The sequence below is a fragment of the Typopeltis vanoorti genome, chromosome 1 (assembly GCF_054136105.1).
Source record: "Typopeltis vanoorti isolate ZY-2024b chromosome 1, IOZ_Tvanoo_1.0, whole genome shotgun sequence".
Taxonomy (NCBI): Eukaryota; Metazoa; Arthropoda; class Arachnida; order Uropygi; family Thelyphonidae; genus Typopeltis; species Typopeltis vanoorti.
Genome location: NC_143549.1, coordinates 78489706 through 78509924, shown reverse-complemented (window position 1 = coordinate 78509924; position 20219 = coordinate 78489706). Strand labels below are relative to the sequence as shown.

General features: G+C 36.7%; 1 protein-coding gene across 1 annotated transcript in view; it reads left to right on the top strand.

The window, feature by feature from the left end:
• LOC150110121 (uncharacterized) overlaps positions 1–20219 on the top strand; it is a 443476-nt gene that overhangs the window by 395322 nt on the left and 27935 nt on the right. Inside the window, 1 exon segment of the mRNA XM_090397974.1 lies at positions 17726–17796. Within this exon segment, the coding sequence (XP_090254100.1) occupies positions 17726–17796 (71 nt within the window).

Genomic DNA, 20219 nt, shown 5'->3' with positions numbered 1-20219 from the left:
AATAGGAGACATGTATTCAGAAAGTTAGTCAAAACATTTAAGCTCATTTACAACATGAAACTGATCTGTTCAATGCAAAAGTCCAGCTGTATCACTGTGCTGCCATTTCCTTTCTCGAAGTCAGTTGTCACTTTATTATAAAATTAAAAGTGAGCGGATTACTTAGGTAAGGCCTACTTTTTACAAAAATCCACTTGGAAAAATTGTTGAACTTCATTCAGGAGACATTCTTATTGAAGCTACAACAGTGACTTAATTTGAAAAACTATTTTGTGCAACATCTGTTAGGGGAATACCAATCACAGTCACCCCACAAAAACTGTAAACTCTGCTAGAGGCATAATATTAGAATGGGATCTCTTCAGTGTTCCTGATGAGAAAATATGCTCTGAATTGAAGGAACAAGGAGTGACAGCCATAAGGAGAGTCCTCATTTGCAATGATGGGCACATGTTTTTCTGCCTGGAATATCATCCTTTCATTCAACACAGAAACCAGCTGGCCTGGTTGGCCAAGTGGTTAGCATATCTGCTCTCCAGCCAAAAAGGCTGTGGGTTCAAATCCTCCCATGGGCATGGATGTTTGTGGATTGTCTGTAATAAAAAAAAATAAATAAATAAAAAATAAAATAAAAAATGGTGATGGTGGGTAGTATATGACATTGGTGTAGATGATGTGGTTCACTGTAGTTTGTGGGTGGAGACAGAGTTGTAGAGTAGATGTAGATCCTCCCTTGATGAGTCTTTGGACTCCCTGGTGGTGTCTAAATAATAATAATAATCTATGAAAGCAGTCTATCTCAACCGCCCAGTTAAGCTCTACATCCTAAACCCTTTGAGCTGTTTTGAATGCCAAAGTATAGTCATTCTCATGCTGCCTGGAGCTCTGTCATCTGTACTTTTATGAATTATAAGTGTATTTTTTTTTGGGAGGGCATCAATTTTTTGATGTAATGGATGTTTTCAAGGAGCGCTTTGAAAAGCGAGCTATTAGATAACATCATTTGGTCAGAATTCACAGAGATTACAGGCTCTATGAATAGCCTATATACTTCACTCTGAAATTGGAAAATAACAGGCCACCACCTGTAGTTTTGCATTTCTAGTGTTGTTTTCCATTTCCTAGGTCTCAAAAAAAAAATGTATTATTAACTCTAGACCTCCATGAAGTCAAAAGACCCACTATGGGAAATACACTCTCACACAAAAAGATAATCAAACTGTGCTTTAAACTCATTTAGCTTGTCTGTGTTCCACTCACCATGCAAAGAACCTGCTCCTCACTCCTTTGCTCAGTCTCTCCTTGAACATTTTCAAGGGATGTTCTACATCCTCCTTCTCTCATTCAACGAAACATTTCTTCCACGTTAACCTGGTAACAACCCCTGACCAATATACATATCTCGATCATATTCCACTCTCCTCCTCCTATTCGTGAAGCTTTGCAAATTGCATTCTATCAATCTGTCTTCATACCAATTCCAAAGACCAGTTACCACCTTAGTGAAATTCTCTGGACCCTTTCTAATGTAACCTCATTACCACGAAGAGCAGGTGACCAAGTTTGTGCACAATAATCCATATGAGGTCTGATCAAGTTCTTATACAATGGAATCATAACCTCGTTATTTCTGCACATCAAGTTCCTCTGCATCATTTCCATAATGCTATGATGACTTCACAACTTGTGCACTGTGGCTCCTAAACTTCAGATTCTTCTCCACCACCACTCCCAGACCTTTCATCTCCTCTGCCTCCTTCAAATTGCACAGTAATCCAGGAGTGGATGTATATCAAGGCTGTATAAAGAATATTCATAACTTCCTCATCTCTGCTTGTCATTGTGTTCAAGAGCCAAGTAATCCTATGAGGTGCCTTGGCAACCTTAGTAACATGTCCTCTAAACTTCAATTCTGTCTACTACCTCTCCCATATCCCAGGGTTCATCTGTTTCCTGAAGTACAGTACAGTACCTCCCAAAATGCATAACTTTACATTTCTCCACATTAAACCAATACCCAGTGGCATATTTAGGTATTTCCCACCCCTCATGACCTGCCCATAGGCAGGTCATGATCCCAACCTCCAGTGACTGAAGTTGCCATAGAATCCCACTTGCTTCACATCGCATAACTTTCTTCTGGGTGGTGTCATTTTCAATTTCGGACAAAGTGGAAATTATTTCCTTCCATCCCTCATGAAGACTCCGACAGGCATCATCAGTAGCTGACTAACGAATAGGCGAAGGATGTTTGATTACTTTTGCAGAAGTTTCCAGGTGCTTTCTTAGAACACTCCACTGATGTGTTGAAGATGTGAAAAATACGTACAGTTTCTGAAGGATATCAAAAAATGTGGAAGAGTACCGACAGTATTCAGCAGCACAAGTACCAATTAGAGACAGAGAATGTCCAGCGCACAGTGTGAATTCTGACAATGGATTTATTTCAGAAATTCTTGCTTGCAGTCCTGTACTTGCCTAACATGTTACTAGCATTATCATATGCCTGCCATCTGCAATTTGCTACATCAATTCCAAGCTCGTTTAGTGAAGTCAAAACTGCCTCTTGTAACTCTTCAGATTTGTGACTTATGTTAGGAATGAAATGCAAGAAACGCTCCACAGGAGTTCCATGTTCTTTCACATATCATACAATGAAGGACAGCTGATCAACATGAGAGAGGTCTGGTGTTGAGTCAACGCTTATGGAATAGTACTTAGCTATTTTAAGTTCTTTTACAATGAATTTGATTACTTTCTTGCCCATTATTTTAATAAATTCCTCATATGTGGCAAAGGAAAGATAGGAAACAAAACCTTTCCTTTTTTCCCGCTTTTGGCAATGTGCTCAGCAAGAAAAGGATCAAATTCACTAATCCCTATTGCCTTTGTGTCAAGTTACTGACAACAATACAGTAGCTTTCCGTGCACGTGTCTCGGTCTGTATAGTTACGCAGAATCTCATTACATGCCAGTATGCTTGCAGACTAAACTTACAATGAGGAAAAGAAAAATATTTCTCTACTTGTGAATAATGCGGCATAATAAAATGAGAGCTTGGAAATTCCGCCCTCCCCCCTCAAAATTTGCCGCTCTAGGCCCGGGCCTATACGTAAATACGGCACTGCCAATACCCATTATGTTTTGCCCACATTGACAGCTTATTAAAATCATCCTGCAAGCTCTCCATATCACATTAACTATTAGCCTACTCAATGTTACATCAGAAGCAAACAACTGAATATTTCCCTTCAAATTGTTGAACGTTTTTTTTGCTTGGTTATAAATTAAATTACAGATGGCAAGAAATTATAATCTTGCTTAATTCTTTATCTAAGTGTAAACAAAGTTTGCACGTGAAATATCTACACAACTAGACTACATGCATAAGGAGGCTAAGGACATCATATTAATTGCCTTAGTATACCATAATTCAAAACACATCCTTTAGAGTGTGTGTGTGTGTGTGTGTGTAATGCTATGCATGATAAGGGCTGCTACCAAGACCAGTTTCAACATCTAACTCAAATCCAGAATATTTTAATAATAAGGTGTTACATCTTTTCACCACTTGTATGTGTGAAATATATGATTTCTGCATTACTTCAACCTTGGTACATCTTCTGGGTTAGGATCCCACTGATGAGACCTTGATAAAAATTGAACTCTGTCTGGGTAGTAGCCTTTTGCATAATGCATAACATTATACACACCCAAAAGGATGTGCTTTGAATTATGCAATTAATCTAGTTGTGAAGATACTTCACACAAACTTTGTTTGCTTACACTTTGGATAAAGAATTAAAGAAGAATATAATTTCTTTGCATCTTAATTCCCTTCAGATTATTTCCTTTATCATTTATGTAGAAATTAAACAGTACCAGTCCTATCTGTCTATTAGCCACTCTCATATCCATATAATCATTTCATATCTGGATACCAATTAGAATTGGTATCTGGAGAGTTCATCGAAAAGGCAATTCATCTAATGACAAATCGTCGAAAATGCAATTCATCGAAAATGTTATGAAAAAATTGTTATGAAAAAATCTCTTTAGAACAAAAACCGAACTGTGCATAGGAAGATAGCAATGCTACTTTAATAGGAAAAAAATTATAGAACAATATGGTTTTTTATAGTTTTTCTTGTCTGATAATTGTTTCGTGTCTGTTCAGGGACTGATTTGCCTGTTTCTAGGAGGAAAAGCCCAGCCATCTCCATATTATGCCTGCTAACTTACCTTTAGCGGAACAGGACTGATAAACATTATGCGTGTCGTAAAAGGGATTCCAACTACCCAGGTCTTTCTAACTAAACGGCTTCGTTTATGCTGACTGAATTATGCAGGCTCCATTATTATTATTGTTGCTAGTAGTAATATGTGACTTCAATACAGCGATTATTATGGGATGAAATTTACTCAGATTCGCTATTTGAAACTTATGCAAGAAAATGTCAAACTGTTCCAGTCTGACATTTTCATTTCAGTTTTCATTTCATCTATATTCGGGGCAACAAAGAAATAACGTGTCGAAATTATGTATTACAATAACTCTCTGACTTAGCAGAATTAGAAGTTGCCAGTACAAGAAGCTGTCTGCTTGGTTCAGTTTTTGTTCTAAATTTATCCCTTTTATCATAACAGTATCGAAAATTTTAAATTTTTGGTGAATTGTTTTTTTTGATGAATTGCATTTTGGACGATTTGTTGTTCGATGTATTGTTCATTCGATGAATTTTCATGGAACCTTCTAATTTGCATAATAAGAATATACCGAGGAATTGGCAGCGTCTTTGACCAGATTTTTTTTTTTTTTTAATTAATTTTTTTAGTGCTACTTCACCTTCCCATACAAAGTTGTTGTTGGACAACTCTGTATGGAGTGATTTCCCAGTTCTGTAGTAGCTTTGCTACTACTACAGAATATGTTTACAACCAGTTTATTTTCATACAAAGTTTAATCATATACAGGTATCCCTCGATTAACGTGGTTAATTAATTCCTCGATGTTACCACGTATATCAAAATCGCGTTAATCAAATCTTATAATCAATGCTAAAAATTACAATTCGTCCATGATCGATTACTGTATTAATAATTCGTTTTATATGGTTTCTCTTTATTCTCTTTTAGGAAAGATAAAAAATGAATGCAAAGTAAATGTTTAATAAATACTTGTATCTACATTATTTATTGCAATTTTTTTATCAAAAGAAGTTATCGAGTCGTTTGAACAGTTTTAATTTTTTTTTTCTTATTGGCATAATTATATTCTACGATAACAAGCAAAATGACTCTCCACACCTCGGCAAACAAGCAATAAAACATAAAGAAAAAACACTGCAAATATAATACATGATGGTACAAATTAAGTGGATATTGAATCCAACATTATTTCATAGCCGAATATAGAAACTACAAGAGTTTCATGCTGAATATATAGAAACTAAAAGTTTCGGTGGATGCAAGCATAAGTAGTGCCTTATGGGCAACTCGTAGTAAAGGTGGAGTAAGCTCCAGATCACTTTCCTTAGTATTTTCCATAAATGTGAAGCACATCTCCTAGAGGACATGTATGATAAAAATAAACCTTTGGCTCTCTATTTCAGTAATACATGATGGTTATTTATTTTCAGTTACAATCTAGAAATTGTTGAACAAAGAATCAAAAAAAAAACAACTAAACCATACTATACTAACATCGGAGGTCGCGGTATGTCTCTCAGACATATACTGTCAAATATCACAAACCTTTATATAACATGTGTTAAACCAAACTGACATCAAAAAACAGTGCAGAATATCACTCGTAACATATGAATGCACAGTGCTCATGACCTCCAAGCTATACACTGAATTGTGTAAGAATATTAATGTTAAATATTTTGCATGTATCTGTCAGATCAGCTGCGAGCTCTGTAGGGTTAAAGACGTGTTAATCAAAACTCTTTCCGTGTATATCAAGGGATTGTCGCAATTAATTTCACTGCGTTAATCAAATCCCGCGTTAAGCAAGGGATACCTGTATATATTATTATTTTAGTATTTTTTTCCCCTTTCTTTCTGGCTCATTTCTGCACAGTCCAGAATCATAATTGTGAACATTGTATGGATTTCATTAATTTCTTAGATTTCTTTACCACTTCAGTTCATTTTCATTTCTGCAAATCATCAATTTTCTGATATCTACTCTCAAGGGGTGTTTAGGTATTTTAATTATTATATATACAGAGTATTACAATGATAGTGCTACATCATTAAGTTTACATTATTATTAATCTCCTATCAACAATTTTCCTTCAAATCAATCTATTACTCATAAGCACTCCAATATTGTCATATCTAACATTCCATGTTTGTAAGGCACTTGTGACTGAAATCAATCCACCTAGACCTTGGTCTTCCACTGGGTCTCTTTCCTGCCATCTTGGCATCAAACACCTGTTTTGCTAACCTCTCTTCACCATTTTATTTAAGTGGCCATACCACTTTAGATTAGCTCTGCTGACACATTCTTGAATGCTAATAATGCCAAGTTCCTTTCTAATATCTTCATTTTAATATGATTCTGCCATTGATGTTCATTCACACATTATATCCATAATTTTCATAATGTATTCTGATCACCATGTAAGCACAAAAGAAAGGATTGATGTCATTGGTTCACTCCCCTAATTTTTCTCAGAATCCTCATATCTGTGGTCTCTAGTCTTTGATCAAGTGTTTTACTTCTAACCCAACTCTCATATCCATAACTTAAAACTGGTTTGGACATTGTCTTTTATATAGCTAGTTTGGCATTTTGGATAATTTCTTTCTTATTCCATAGAAATTTATTCAGCTGGCTACCCACCATACCAGCTTTGCTTATTCTGTTGTCCATTTCCAGTTTTAACCTGCATCTTCACTAAAAAAAAAAACTATGCCTAAATAGCTGAAATATTTTATTTATTCTATAGGATCACCATTCAGAATACAACTGAAGTTTTCTATGCCTCTGCCTATTTTCATAATTTTAGTCTTTTTATTGCTGATATTCTTACCAAATTTGTTACAGCTGTTATTCAATTTAGTTAGTGATTCCTGGAGATTTGCTTTGATGTTGTCCTCCTGTTAGGAGGACAACATCATCTGCATAAAGTAAAGAGAAGTTTGACATCTCCAATTCTAATATCCATCCTGATGCCACTTTCTTTCATAATGTGATCCACGTAGATGATGAATAGAAGTGGAGATAATGTATATCCTTGTTTCGCACATGATTTTACATCAAACTGTCTTCCTGTATTTCCTTCAATTCTAACTGCCGATTGACAACTGAAATATAGACTATGTATTGTTCTGTGTAATGTATGACCAGCCTGGCTGGTCGAGTGGTTAGCGTATCCGCTCCCCAGCCAAAAGGATGTGGGTTCGAATCCCGCTGTGGGCATGGATGTTTGTGATTGTCTGTGGAAATACTAGTGGTGGTGATGTTCGGCGATAGATGGTGTTGGTACAGTTGTGGTCAGTTGGTGGATTGTGAGTGATGAAGACAGAGTTGTAGAGTGGATGCCCTCCCTCGATGAGTCTTTGGACTCCCTGGAGGTGATGAAAAATAATAAAATAATGTTCTATTCCATTTACCCCATATAATTGTAGAAATTTTTGAAAATCTTTTCTCTGGGCACTGTGTCATTTGCCTTTTCCAGATCTACAAAACTTAAGTACAGATCCTTGTCATATTCCCACAATTTCTCATCTGTTTGTCTTAAAGTGAAAATCTGATTTTGACAACTTCTATTTGGCCTGAACCCAGCTTGTTCTTCTCCAAGTTCCTCTTCCACAATCTTTCTCAACCCCCCTTTCAAATATGCTTACATAAATCTTACGTGGGACACTTAGTAGAGAAATTTCTCTGTAATTCTCACATTCAGTTTTATTCCATTTTTTATGGATGGTACTATGAGAACTCTACTTCAGTTATTGGGAATTTGACCTTCTGACCAGGCCCTCTGAATTATGCAGTGTAGCTGCTGCAAAACTTTTATTCCTCCATACTTAAGCATTTCTGGTTGAATATCATCTACTCCAGCTGCCTTCCCATATTTCAAGTTTTTGACAGGTTTTTCTACCTTAAGTATTGATATGTACTCCCCTTTGCATTCCTCCTGAAAATTTTCTAATATAGTTCTGTCACTGTTTTGGCTTGTTAAACAGTCTTTCAAAGTAATTACTCCAGAGATCTTGGATATCCTTATCTTCAGTTTTCATGTTACCTTTATCATATTTGATTCCTTTTACACTATCCTTTCCTCCATTTCTAAGCTTCTTCAATAGCCTCAAGAACATTTTGCCACCTTCTTGATATTTATTTCCCATACTCTTACTGAAGTCTCCCTGACTTTTGTTTAGCTACTTTTACATAGCTTAGCTTGCTTACATTTGCTTTTCTCTGTTTTCTTCTAGGGCATCTGCTGACTTATTTGCTAGAAACTTTTGATATGCTTTCTACTTTTCTAGGTCTGCTTCTTTAACTTCTTATGTCCACCATGCTGTTCTTATTTTTCTTTCCTTGCAGACAACTTCACCACATATCTCCCTAGCTGGATCAGTCATTGTCTTCTTCAGAGTTTGCCACTGAGACTCCAAGGTTTGGTTCTTGTTTCCAATTTGTTTACTTTTTTCTTCAGTAATGTTTGTATAGCTGAGTCTACATTTTACTTGTAAAAGCTGCTCAACTTTATTTTTAAAACTTTCTTAATACTGTTTTCTTTTCAATGTGATGTCCATTTTTATCCTGTTGAGTAATGGTCACTTTATTTCAAATCCTCTGTATACTCTTGTATCCTCAACAAGATGATATAACTATCATTAATGATGTAGTCAATGATGCTTTTCTTATTTCTTGTGTCTTCTCTCCATGTGAACTAGTGCACATCTTTTTGTTGAACCATGATATTAGTAATGACTAGTCCGTGTCCTGAGCAGAAGTCCAGTAAATACTTACTGTTATTATTAGCTTTGCCTTTTTCTTCAAATTTTTCCCAAAATGTTCCTGTATGTCTGGTGGGATCCATTTCCTACTCTGCTGTTCAGATCTTCAACAAAGACCACTTTTTTTCCATTTTCTTTGTCAGCTGCCAGTTCTAATAATAAAAAATTGATCTACTTCTTCTTTAGAAAAACTTTTTGTGGGACCATAGGTATGAATAAGTTTCATTGTCCAAATCCCAATTTAAGTTTTAATTTGCTGCAAGCTATCTAAAGGCATTAATGGTATTGACTCTCACTACCACAAATCAAAATAAATATAATTTATTAAGCATCTGATATTTTGCTGAATTTCAAACTGAATTTCTGAAAACAAAAAAAAAATACATTGCAAAACACATGGCTCTAACAGCCTAGTAATTTGAATTGTGTAAACAGCTCAAATACCTTGGAACAGCTGGAAAATGCAATTGTGGAAAAAGTCAGTAGTGCATGAGAACTGATAAAAGAGTGTGTTTGAAGGAAGTTCTAACAAACATATAGTTTTTAATCAAGGAGATAAATCAGGTGGGAATTAAATGAATGAGTAGGAGTGGTAAGGGTGGGGTTTGTGCAGAAATTTAAAGAAAGAATGTGATCAGCAAGCTTATGGATAGTAGAAAGCACAACCTGAAGAGTGACCTGTGTGGCTCAGATTATGAAAGACAGGATCAGATTATGAAAGGAATTTGTCAAGTGAGACAAAGGTAATCCTTAAGAGTTCTTTCACTGTGTGGCAAGTAAATGCAAGAATGATTATATTACGATCATTTTAATGAATGCTGATAATAGGGAGGCAACAGACAGAAGCAGATGAAATAGTTGAGTTATTGAGTGATCGCTTTGCAGGGGTATATTATATCATCTAGGTGAAGATACTAGGTGAAGAAAAAGATGTGACAGGGGCTGATATAGAAATACGCATTTGTATCATAAATACTGTTACAACTTCTGCACATCTCCATGCTATGGGCAGCCAATATTCGCATGTTTATCAGTAGAGAGAGAATTGTCTAGTTGTATGGGTTAACATTCAGTGGGTAGATTATGAGAACCGTATTGTTGTAAGCACTTCACAAGGTTGGAATGCAGCCACTTGTTATTTTCAACATGCTAAAATTGCTTGGGATTAGTAGGATATTTGTGTATCAGACTATTAACTGTTATAATGATACAGATGATCTGACTGCCAAAGAACAGGTCTATCACACTGCGTTACGACGTAACAGCTTGTGAAAGCATGCTGTTGCGTCCTTTGCGATTATGGCAAAGGTATGCAGGACTGTGAAAGCATGCCTTTGCCATAATCCTATGAAAATGCAGAAAGTGATGTTGCGAGAGAGATGAACATTTCATAAAGAACAATGTCGTGTACTAACTGATGACCCTGGGATTAGAACCTATCTTTGTTCTACTGGACACTTCCTAACACCATAACTTATGTGGCAGAGGATGATAAAATAAGACACATACTTCTCCAGTGGTATGCGAATAACAGACAAAGAGATATCCTCATCACAGATGAGACAATTTTAATCATTAAAAAATCTTTTAACCACAAAAACGATTGGGTATATGCCCCGGATGGCCACTCAGCACATGCAATAGCACCCAGGATTCAGAGAGGTCATCACTCCATTTCAGTGATGGTTTGGTCATCCGAGGCATATACCCAATCGTTTCAATTATCGGGATAATATATCAGAGGGTATCACAGTTATATTTCTGCAAGAAAGGTGTCAATACCTCTGCCAAAATGTATCAAGACACTATGCTGGAACCTGCAGTATGGCCCCTGAACAACATCTTGTTTCGTGGTAGGCATTGGACCTTCAAACAGGACTTAGTCCCTACACACGAGGTGAGGACCACTAACAGTGGTTGGAGGCGAATGTGTCCAACCACATATCACCATCTGATTGGCTGTATGAAAGTCCTGTTAGACTTCAAATTGTGGTCAGAGATTGAGAGAGAGTAGCCCTACATGAAATGACATCACCAGCCTGAAGATGGATTTGGAGTGAGCAGTGGTATCATTTCCATTGGTTGTTGTGCATGCTGCCATCGATGTGTGGCCTCACAGACTTCAGGCATGTGTGATGGCAAGAGGGAGACATTTCAAACATTTAAAATATACTAGGCTATAATATATAAGGAATAAGATAATATATAAGAAATGAAGACATCAGAAAAAACTAGATATTTATAACATAAATGAAAAGATCAAGGAATTTAGGGAGAAATGGAAAGAATATGGGGTGCTTAAGGGTCAAAGCTGCATAACTGAGAGGAGACCTCCACATAGCCTTTAAAGGAATGCGGAGAACCGACCAGGGCTTCTGACCTAATGTACAATCCTCATCCTCGCCTTCTTGTGGTGCACCCTGTTGGCTGTTGGGTATCTACTTGGATACTGAACGAATGAGGATAGGCTGGGAATTTGGGATTTAGCTGACCAAATTGTATTCTTATTGGTTAAACCAAAATAAAAAATGATGGTACAACATGACAAAATTTCATGCCGGTTGGGGCGTCGCCCGGTTAAACAAGACCCCCGTTGTTTTCACCAGGGAACCAGGGCGAACAGCGAAAAGTCAGCTATTGGAACAAATCTGAAAACCCACTCCAACTCAGCATCACCAGAGTTAAAGATCAGTACTATCAACATAAGAAGTCTGAATGGCAAAGAAATGGAGCTAGCTGATGAATTAGATAAGTACCAGATCGACATAACAGGGGTGACTGAAACAAAAAAGACAAAAACTGGTGAGATCTTTCTGAGCAATAAATACAAAACATTATATTCAGGCAATGACAATCAAGGAAAAGGAGTAGCCATAGTATTCAACACAAAATACGAGGCTAATCTTCTTGAATGGCAGTCAGTCTCAAGTAGAGTAATGTAGGCAAATATGAGAATGGGGAACTGGACAATGAGACTTATTTGTGCCTATGATCCCACAGAAGATTCTACTAAGGTAGAAGTGGAGGAATTTTTTGAGGCTTTTGAAAAAGCAACTGACACAATGAAAAAGGAAAAGTTGGTCCTTGTTGGGGATCTAAATAGCAGAGTAGGAAATGATTGTGAGACATACAAAAATATTTCAGGAAAATTTGGAGAAAAGAGCAAAGTTATTAATAATGGCAAATATCTGTTGGATTTCTGCTCAGGACATTTATTAGTAACACCATGTTCCAACATAAAAATGTGCACAAATTCATATGGAGAGAAGAGGCAAGGAATAAGAAAAGTCTCATTGACTATGTTATTGTTGATAGTGATGTTTTCTCCCTGGTGCAGGACACCAGAGTGTACAGAGGATTTGAAATTGGAAGTGATCACTATTTAGTCTTGAGCAGGATAAAACTGAATTTCATATTGAAAAGAATAACATGTAAGAAAGTTTTAAAGCGAATAAAAGTTGAGCAGCTCTCAGATGTGAACTGTAGACTAAAATACACAAAGATTATTGAAGAAAAAATGAAAGAGTTTGAAAACAGAAATCAAACTTTGGAGATTTAGTGGCAAGCCTTGAAGAAAGCCCTGATTGATTCAGCTAGAGAGGCATTTGGTGAAGTTGTCTGCAAGGATAGAAAAATTAGAACTCCATGGTGGACACAGGAAGTTAGAGGCAATGAAGGAAAAGAAGAAAGCATATCAAAAGTTCCTGGCAAATAAGTCAGCTTATGCTCTTAGAGAATACAGAGACAAATGCAAGAATGCTAAACGGTGTGTAAAACTGGCTAAACAAAAGTCATGGGAGGACTTTGGCAAGAATATAGAAAATAAATATCAAGAAGGTGGTAAGATATTCTGGAGGTTGTTGAAGAAGCTTAGGAATGGTGGAAAGAGTGCTGTAAAAAGAGTTAGAGATGATAAATGGCATGAAAACGGGAGAAAAAGATATCCTTGAAGTATGGAGTAATTACTTTGAAAAACTGTTAAATGAAACAAGCAGTGATGACAGCACAGTGGTAAAAAACACTGACCAGGCATGCAGTCAGGAATACATATCCATGCTTGAAGTAGAAAAAGCCATCAAAGGCTTGAAATGTGGAAAGGCAGCAGGAGTAGATGATATTCGACTAGAAATGCTGAAGTATAGTGGTATAAAAGTTTTACAGTGGCTGCACTGCATAGTTCAAAAAGCCTGGACAGAGGGACGAATTCCCAGTGATTGGAGTAGTGCTCCCATAGTACCCATATATAAAAAGGGAAATAAAACTGCATGTGAGAATTACAGAGGTATTTCCCTACTGAGTGTTCCTTACAAGATCTATGCAAATATACTTGAGAAACAGTTGAGAAGAATTGTGGAAGAAATGCTGGGTGAAGAACAAGCTGGATTCAGGCCAAATAGAGGCTGTCAGGATCAGATCTTCACTTTACGACAAATAGTTGAGAAAGCATGGGAATATAGCAAAGATCTGTATTTAAGTTTTGTCGATATGAAAAAGGCATATGAGAAGGTGCCAATAGAGAAGCTATTCAATACACAAGATGCCAATAGAGAAGCTATTCCATACAGTTATATGGTGTCAGTGGGGCATTATATCAAGCAATACTTAGGCTTTATTTGAGTTGTAAGTCAGCAGTTAGAATTAAAGGAAGTACAGGAAGATGGTTTAATGTTAAATCTGGTATGAGACAAGGATTTACATTATCCCCTGTGTTATTCATTATCTATATGGATCATATTATGAAGGAAAGTGGTGTTAAACATGATATCAAAATTGGAGATGTTAATGTCAGCTCTTTGCTTTATGCGGATGATGTTATACTTCTAAATAAATCCGCTACAAGTCTGCAAGATTCTCTGACTAAATTGAATTACTGTTATAATAGATATGATATGAAGGTCAGCAATAAAAAGACAAAGACAATGAAAATAGGCAGAATCATTGAAAATGTCAACTGTATTGTGAATGGAGAACCTGTGGAACAAGTAAAACATTTCAGCTACTTAGGCACAATTTTTAGTGAAGATGGTAAATTAAATATAGAAATAGACAACAGAATCACCAAAGCTGGTATGGTGGGAAGTCAATTGAATAAATTCATATGGAATAAGAGAGAAATTAGTCGGAACACTAAATTAGCTGTATACAAGCCAGTTTTAACTCATGGTTCCGAAAGCTGGGTCAGAAGTAAAACACTTGACCAAAGACTATAGACTGCAGATATGAGAGTCCTGAGAAAGATTATAAATGTGACCAGATGGCATCAATTGCAATATCATATTAAAAAACGAGGATATTAGGAAAGAACTTGACATTGTCAGCATCCAGGAATGCGTTAGCAGAGCTAATCTCAGGTGGTATGATCACTTAAACAGAATGGGCGAAGAAAGATTAGCAAAACAAGTGTTGTCTGCCTGGTTGGCAGCAAAATGATCCAGAGGAAGACCAAGATATAGGTGGATTGATACAGTACAAAGTGCCTTAGACAATAGAAATATAAGATCTGATAATGTTGTAGTCTTGACAAGTAACAGACTGATTTGGAGAAAAATTGTAGATAGAAAGTTAGTAATGATGTAATTTTTTTCATGTAGTACTATCATATCCTGTACACCCCTTGAGGGTACATGGCAGGAATTTGATGATGATGGAAAGATATCGGCCACCAAAAGAGATGGATAGATATAGACTAAAGAGAGAGAGAGAGAGGGGAAGACCAGTGAAGCCGGAACAGGCAAATGCGTAATCCTTGAAGAGAAGAAGAAGTGCTGCTATATGCACATTATACATGTGGTTTGCATGTGCTAAAAGCTGTAAATGATTTACTGATAGATGAAAGGTTTAGGCCATTACACCGTTCAAGTTGTAACATTATTTATGGCTAGACTAGGTAATTACAGTAACTTGATAAACACAGCTATGAGATGTCAGCTTGCATATTATAAGTGCTTAAGGGATTGACTCTGCCAACCAATTATTATTTTTTTAGTGTCTCCTACTCATGAAAGGTTGTAGGCCTGCAATACATCAGAACCATGAATAATTCAAGAACTTTTGTTGAATTTTATTTTTTATTATTTTATTTATTTTTACTTAGTGCTCTGGAGATCAAGAACATTTTTTTTTTTTTTCAAGCCAATTCACGCCACTAATAAGCAGGGCGATTGTATTTCACTGAACATTGAAATTCATCTCCCACCTAAAGACAATCACAGACATCTATATGCATAGCAGAATTCGAACTTGCAGCCTGTTGGTTTGAAGAGTGGTGCATTAACCACTCAGCCAGTCAGGCCAGCAAAATAATTTCTCAGCTCTGGGATTCCAGGGAGTAGAAGGAGGGAAAAAACACTCCCATTGCATAAAAGAGGTTATGAAAAATTAAAGACAGAGGTAGCAAATTTCTGCCTCAGTAGTTTTCTCACATTTTTTTTAATAAAGTGACATCTAAGTTGGATGAAGGGAATGGTTATATGGGAATAATGCTAGAATGTTCAAAGTCATCTGACAAGAGGTATTGCATGGAATTCTGTTACATAAATTGGAACAAATGGATATGTATATGAAGCTTGTGATGTGGATAAGAGGCTGTGGATATACATCATGGAGTAGTTTATGGAAGAACAGGCATGTGACTAGCAGTGTATTTTGGCCACTGATATTTAATTTTAACATTAATGTTATAGGATTTGTCTAATGGAGTCTTCTGTTCTACAATCAGGATGTGTAGTTATGCACTGAGTTAGCTTTGTATTAGGAACACTCACCTGATAATACAATCGTTCATCTCTCTGTGCAATCATGTCTTGCAGACACCTAGGAAAAAATTCCACAAGTGTCGAACATCATCCATGTAATTCAACTTATGTCTACTGCGACAACTCTGTCACTTCATGATTCTCCTCCATGCTCATTCCATGGAGGAGAATCAGCAGTTCTCATACCCCATTCTGGCATATCCCACACATATTGAATTGGGTTACAGTCAGGGGAGTTTGGGGGCCAAGGCAATGTGGCAAATTTGTTGCCATGTTTCTCCAACCACTCAGTAGTTGTATACAAGCCTGATGACAATTGTACATTATCCTCTTGAAAGATGGCACTGTGGTCAGGGTTGATCTCCTGCAGATATGGATGGAGATGGTTATCTAACAGGTCCCTGTAACATTCACCATTCAGTGCTTGTGGGATGATAACCAGCAGACCTAGGGTGTGGCAGAAAAAAAAGCTCCCCAGACCATAACACCACCTTCACTGGCCTGTTAACCCTAACTGTGCAACCAGGAGGATAGGATCTCATGCTGTTTACACCAAATGCAAACCCAGTTATCAGGAAATGCCCTGTTTCCTGCTGCAGCAGGAAACAGGACTCATCACTCTAGATGACTTTCCATCTGTTGAGTGTCCGTTGCCAATGCACCTTGGCCCATGCAAGGCATTGTTTGCAATACCTGGCTATCACCATGGGGGTACCCTTGTTGATCTCCAGCTGTGGTACCCCAGACAAAGCAAGGTATGGTGCATGTGGAATTGGTCGAACTGCTCCACTGTTGTAGGTGAGTGAGCTATGTGATTGTTGCACAACATTGCTGAGATACCAGTTGTGACCTCCATTGCTCACCTCTATGATCAACCACACGTGACTGACCAATGTGAGCCCTTCTGCTGGATGTCTGTACATGGTTGATCCAGTTCTGATATACTCTTATACAATAGTACAGGAGCAACCAACAAGTGTGGCTGTTTCTGAAATACTGGCACATGCCTTCTAGGCCCCAACTATCTGCCCATGGTTAAATTGGCTTACTTTGGCATGTTTCCTTATTACTGGCAAACATTTACTAATTACTTACAGAGGATAGATGTACCCATTTATAGTAGCTGCACATGATGTTAATATCACATCTTCGTTATTGCTCCAAATATGTAAATAGGGGGTTCCTAATGCAAAGCTAATTCAGTGTAAAACAACAAAGAAACTACATGCTGTTCATACATTTTAAAAAACAGTAGGAGTGAATAAAGTAAGCATCCGTAGTACTGGAAAAGCTAAAAATAAAATGTTTTCATTGGCATGAATAATAAAAATTAGATTGAATGATCTGATCTGTTGTAGCGGTCATGGTGTGGCTCTACTTTGTGTTCTTTTAATTCATGGATATTCTTATCCTTATATTCTTGAGATTAGAATCTTATCCAACAAAGGAACTGAAAATGGAAGTATGTACAATCTGTGAATATGGAATTTTTAATTTTTGATATTTCTTTCATTTTTGTATGAAACTTAGAATTTAGTTTAATAACTAAATTCTAAGTTTATACAAAACTGAATCTGATATTCCAGTTATCCAGATTTTGACATCTGGAAATTGTTTCAATGACTGTCAATTTACTGATTATCTGATAATTTCAAACAATAAACCCCCACATGAATTGAGTTAGGGGAGAGGAGGTAGGTATCATGTAATTCATTGTATCATAATAACAAGGACATGAAGAGTATCTAGAGAAGAAATATATCAAAGAAAAGTTTTTTAAAATCTTTGTAGCAATACATTATATTATATAGCATGAAAAAAAGGAATATGCTCTGACATAGTATGCTATCAAGCCTAGAAGAAAACATTAATGTAAGCCTCCAGAGACACGGATTTCAGTTTTTGCTTTCTAAGGTTTGAATATCACAAAGTTTATGTTAGTGTTATTAGTTTAGTCAATTAATTAATATAACTTTTGCTATTATATGCAGACTGCCCTAACAGCTGATTGGAAAGATCTTGAAGAAGGCAGTGAAGAATATTTGAAACAAATGCTTTTCAGGTAGGTTTTTAAATATAAATTATCACTTAATTCAGATTTAATAAAATTCATTATTATTTTTAACCAATAATTATTACCCTGTATCGTTGGTTCTGATATTTTGTGATTGCAATTTTGTAAGATTTTGTAATGGCAATTGCTTCCATATATGAGGGTGATCTGAAAAGTTCTCGCCCTAACAAAGAAAAAACGAATTTATAATTTAAAAATTATTTTTATTTTTCAACATAATCTCCCTTAAGACTAATACATTTATTACAGCGATGCTCCAGCACCATTATCCCGTCCCTGTAGTGGTTCTCAGTAAGATTTGTAAAATACCCATCTACAGCTGCAATCACCTCTTGATTCGGAGAAAAATGCTGACCAGCGAGGAAGAGTTTTAGCTTTAGGAAGAGATAGAAGTCAGAGGGAGTATTATCTGGGGAATAGGGCGGATGTTCCAACAAGTCATAGATTGTTGGAATTGCCAAAACACCTTTTGTGGGCAGGTTCATTGTCCTGATTTATTTCGTATCCAAACACAAGTAGTACAGTAGTAAGTAAGTGGTACAACATGATTTACAACAAATTAGGATACATTACAATGAGATCAGCTTAGATTTGGTAGGCGAATTATATACAGGGAATAATAATTAAATATGAAAGAAAGGAAACTATACATAACTTATATACAATAAACATAGTCAGATGTTCCTCCAGTATCTTGCACAATCAACTGCCCTTTCTGGGCAGGATATTAGGTCCTCTTTTGCACAAGGAATGGAAGAAAGGGACAAGAAAGGTGTTCCATGGACTGGGTTGTCCCACACTCACAATGTCTGGGCCAGTGAGGTAGCCCCATTTGATGAGATTTTGTTTGCAGCATCCTGTCGTCCAGAGTCTGTTGAGGCTTTTCCAAGTATTCCAGTCCAAGTGGGCACCACGTGGAAGATGTTTGGCTGTAGGAATACCGGTATTATTTTCAGGATATAGTGCAAGCCATTGTTGAAGTCTTGTCTCTGGGAGGTTTTTAGGTGGTTCAACAGTTGTTAGGAAGCTATGTCAGGATCCTAGTCTTTGGGGTACTGCGGTCTTGCCGAACATTGGGTGGCATTCATCATTCATTTGTCTGCTTCTTTCATCAGCTGAGAATGCAATTGTCCTAATGAAAGATAATTTTTTTTGTTCTGCAAACTGGGGCTTTTCTCATGAATTTTTTCGTCTAGTCTGGTTAAAAGATCGGAATAAAATTCCCTGGTTATTGTTTTACCCTTTTCAAGATAATTAATAAACAAAATGCCTTTAGCATCCCAAAACACCAAAACAATGGCATGACCTTTCCTGCTGATGGAACTGACTTTGTCTTCTTTGGTGCTGAACAACTGGCTTCAGTCCACTGTTTTGACTTCTGTTTAGACTCTGGTGTGTAATGGTGAATCCAAGTCTCATCCATAGTAAATAAAACAAAATCAGTTTTATTCTTGTTAAAATGCTCTAAGCACTGTTCCGAGATGTTCATGCGAGTGCGTTTTTGATCTGTGAGCAAGCACGGCACTCATCTTGTGCAAAGCTTTTTCATATGCAATTCTTCATGCAAAATATATTCGCTGTGTTCTTTTGAAATGTCTATAGTCTCAGCAATTTCATGCACTTTGACTCGCTGTCATCCAATACCATATCGTGCACTTGATCAATGATTTCTGGTGTTGTTACATTTTCTGGATGTCATTCACATGGATCATCTTCAAGGCTAGTATGGCCACGTTTAAACTCGGCAGCCCATTTCTTAATTGTTGAAAATGAAGGAAAAGAGTGCCCATAAAATTTTATGAATTTCGAATGAATTTCTTTTGGCGTTAAACCTTCTTTTACAAAGAATTTTATAACTGCACGATACTCAATTTTATCCATTTCAAGGGATACAGACAACACTTTTGCTTCAGACAGTGTATAAAACAAACTACTTGATAGAATGACTTGCAATTTCACATGGATGATTATGACAGACGTACCAATTTAGAAAAAAAAATCTTGCTGATAGTGTTGCCATCTATTGTTGAGGCCGAGAACTTTTCAGACCACCCTCGTATATATGGTAACACTTATTACTATTTCAATTTTTCATAAGGAAACAAGCTCATATAGGATGGACATTGGCTGGAATTGTATGAATTACCAAATTCCTTGCTGAAGTAAACATACAATACAACACTGTATGTGTTCATGCTATTTGATGTAGTTCCTGTGAGTTTATGTTCACTGGGCTGTTTGGTTGCATTGAAAATAACCAAGTTTTTGTCCACACACACCTCCCCCATTGCTGGATGATATAGAGAGGATTAAGGATACTAACTGTAGCAGATCTTGAATCTTGGACTGTTTGAACAATGTAAGATTTGTCAAATAGGAAGCTGCATCAACACCAAAACTATAGGTAAGAT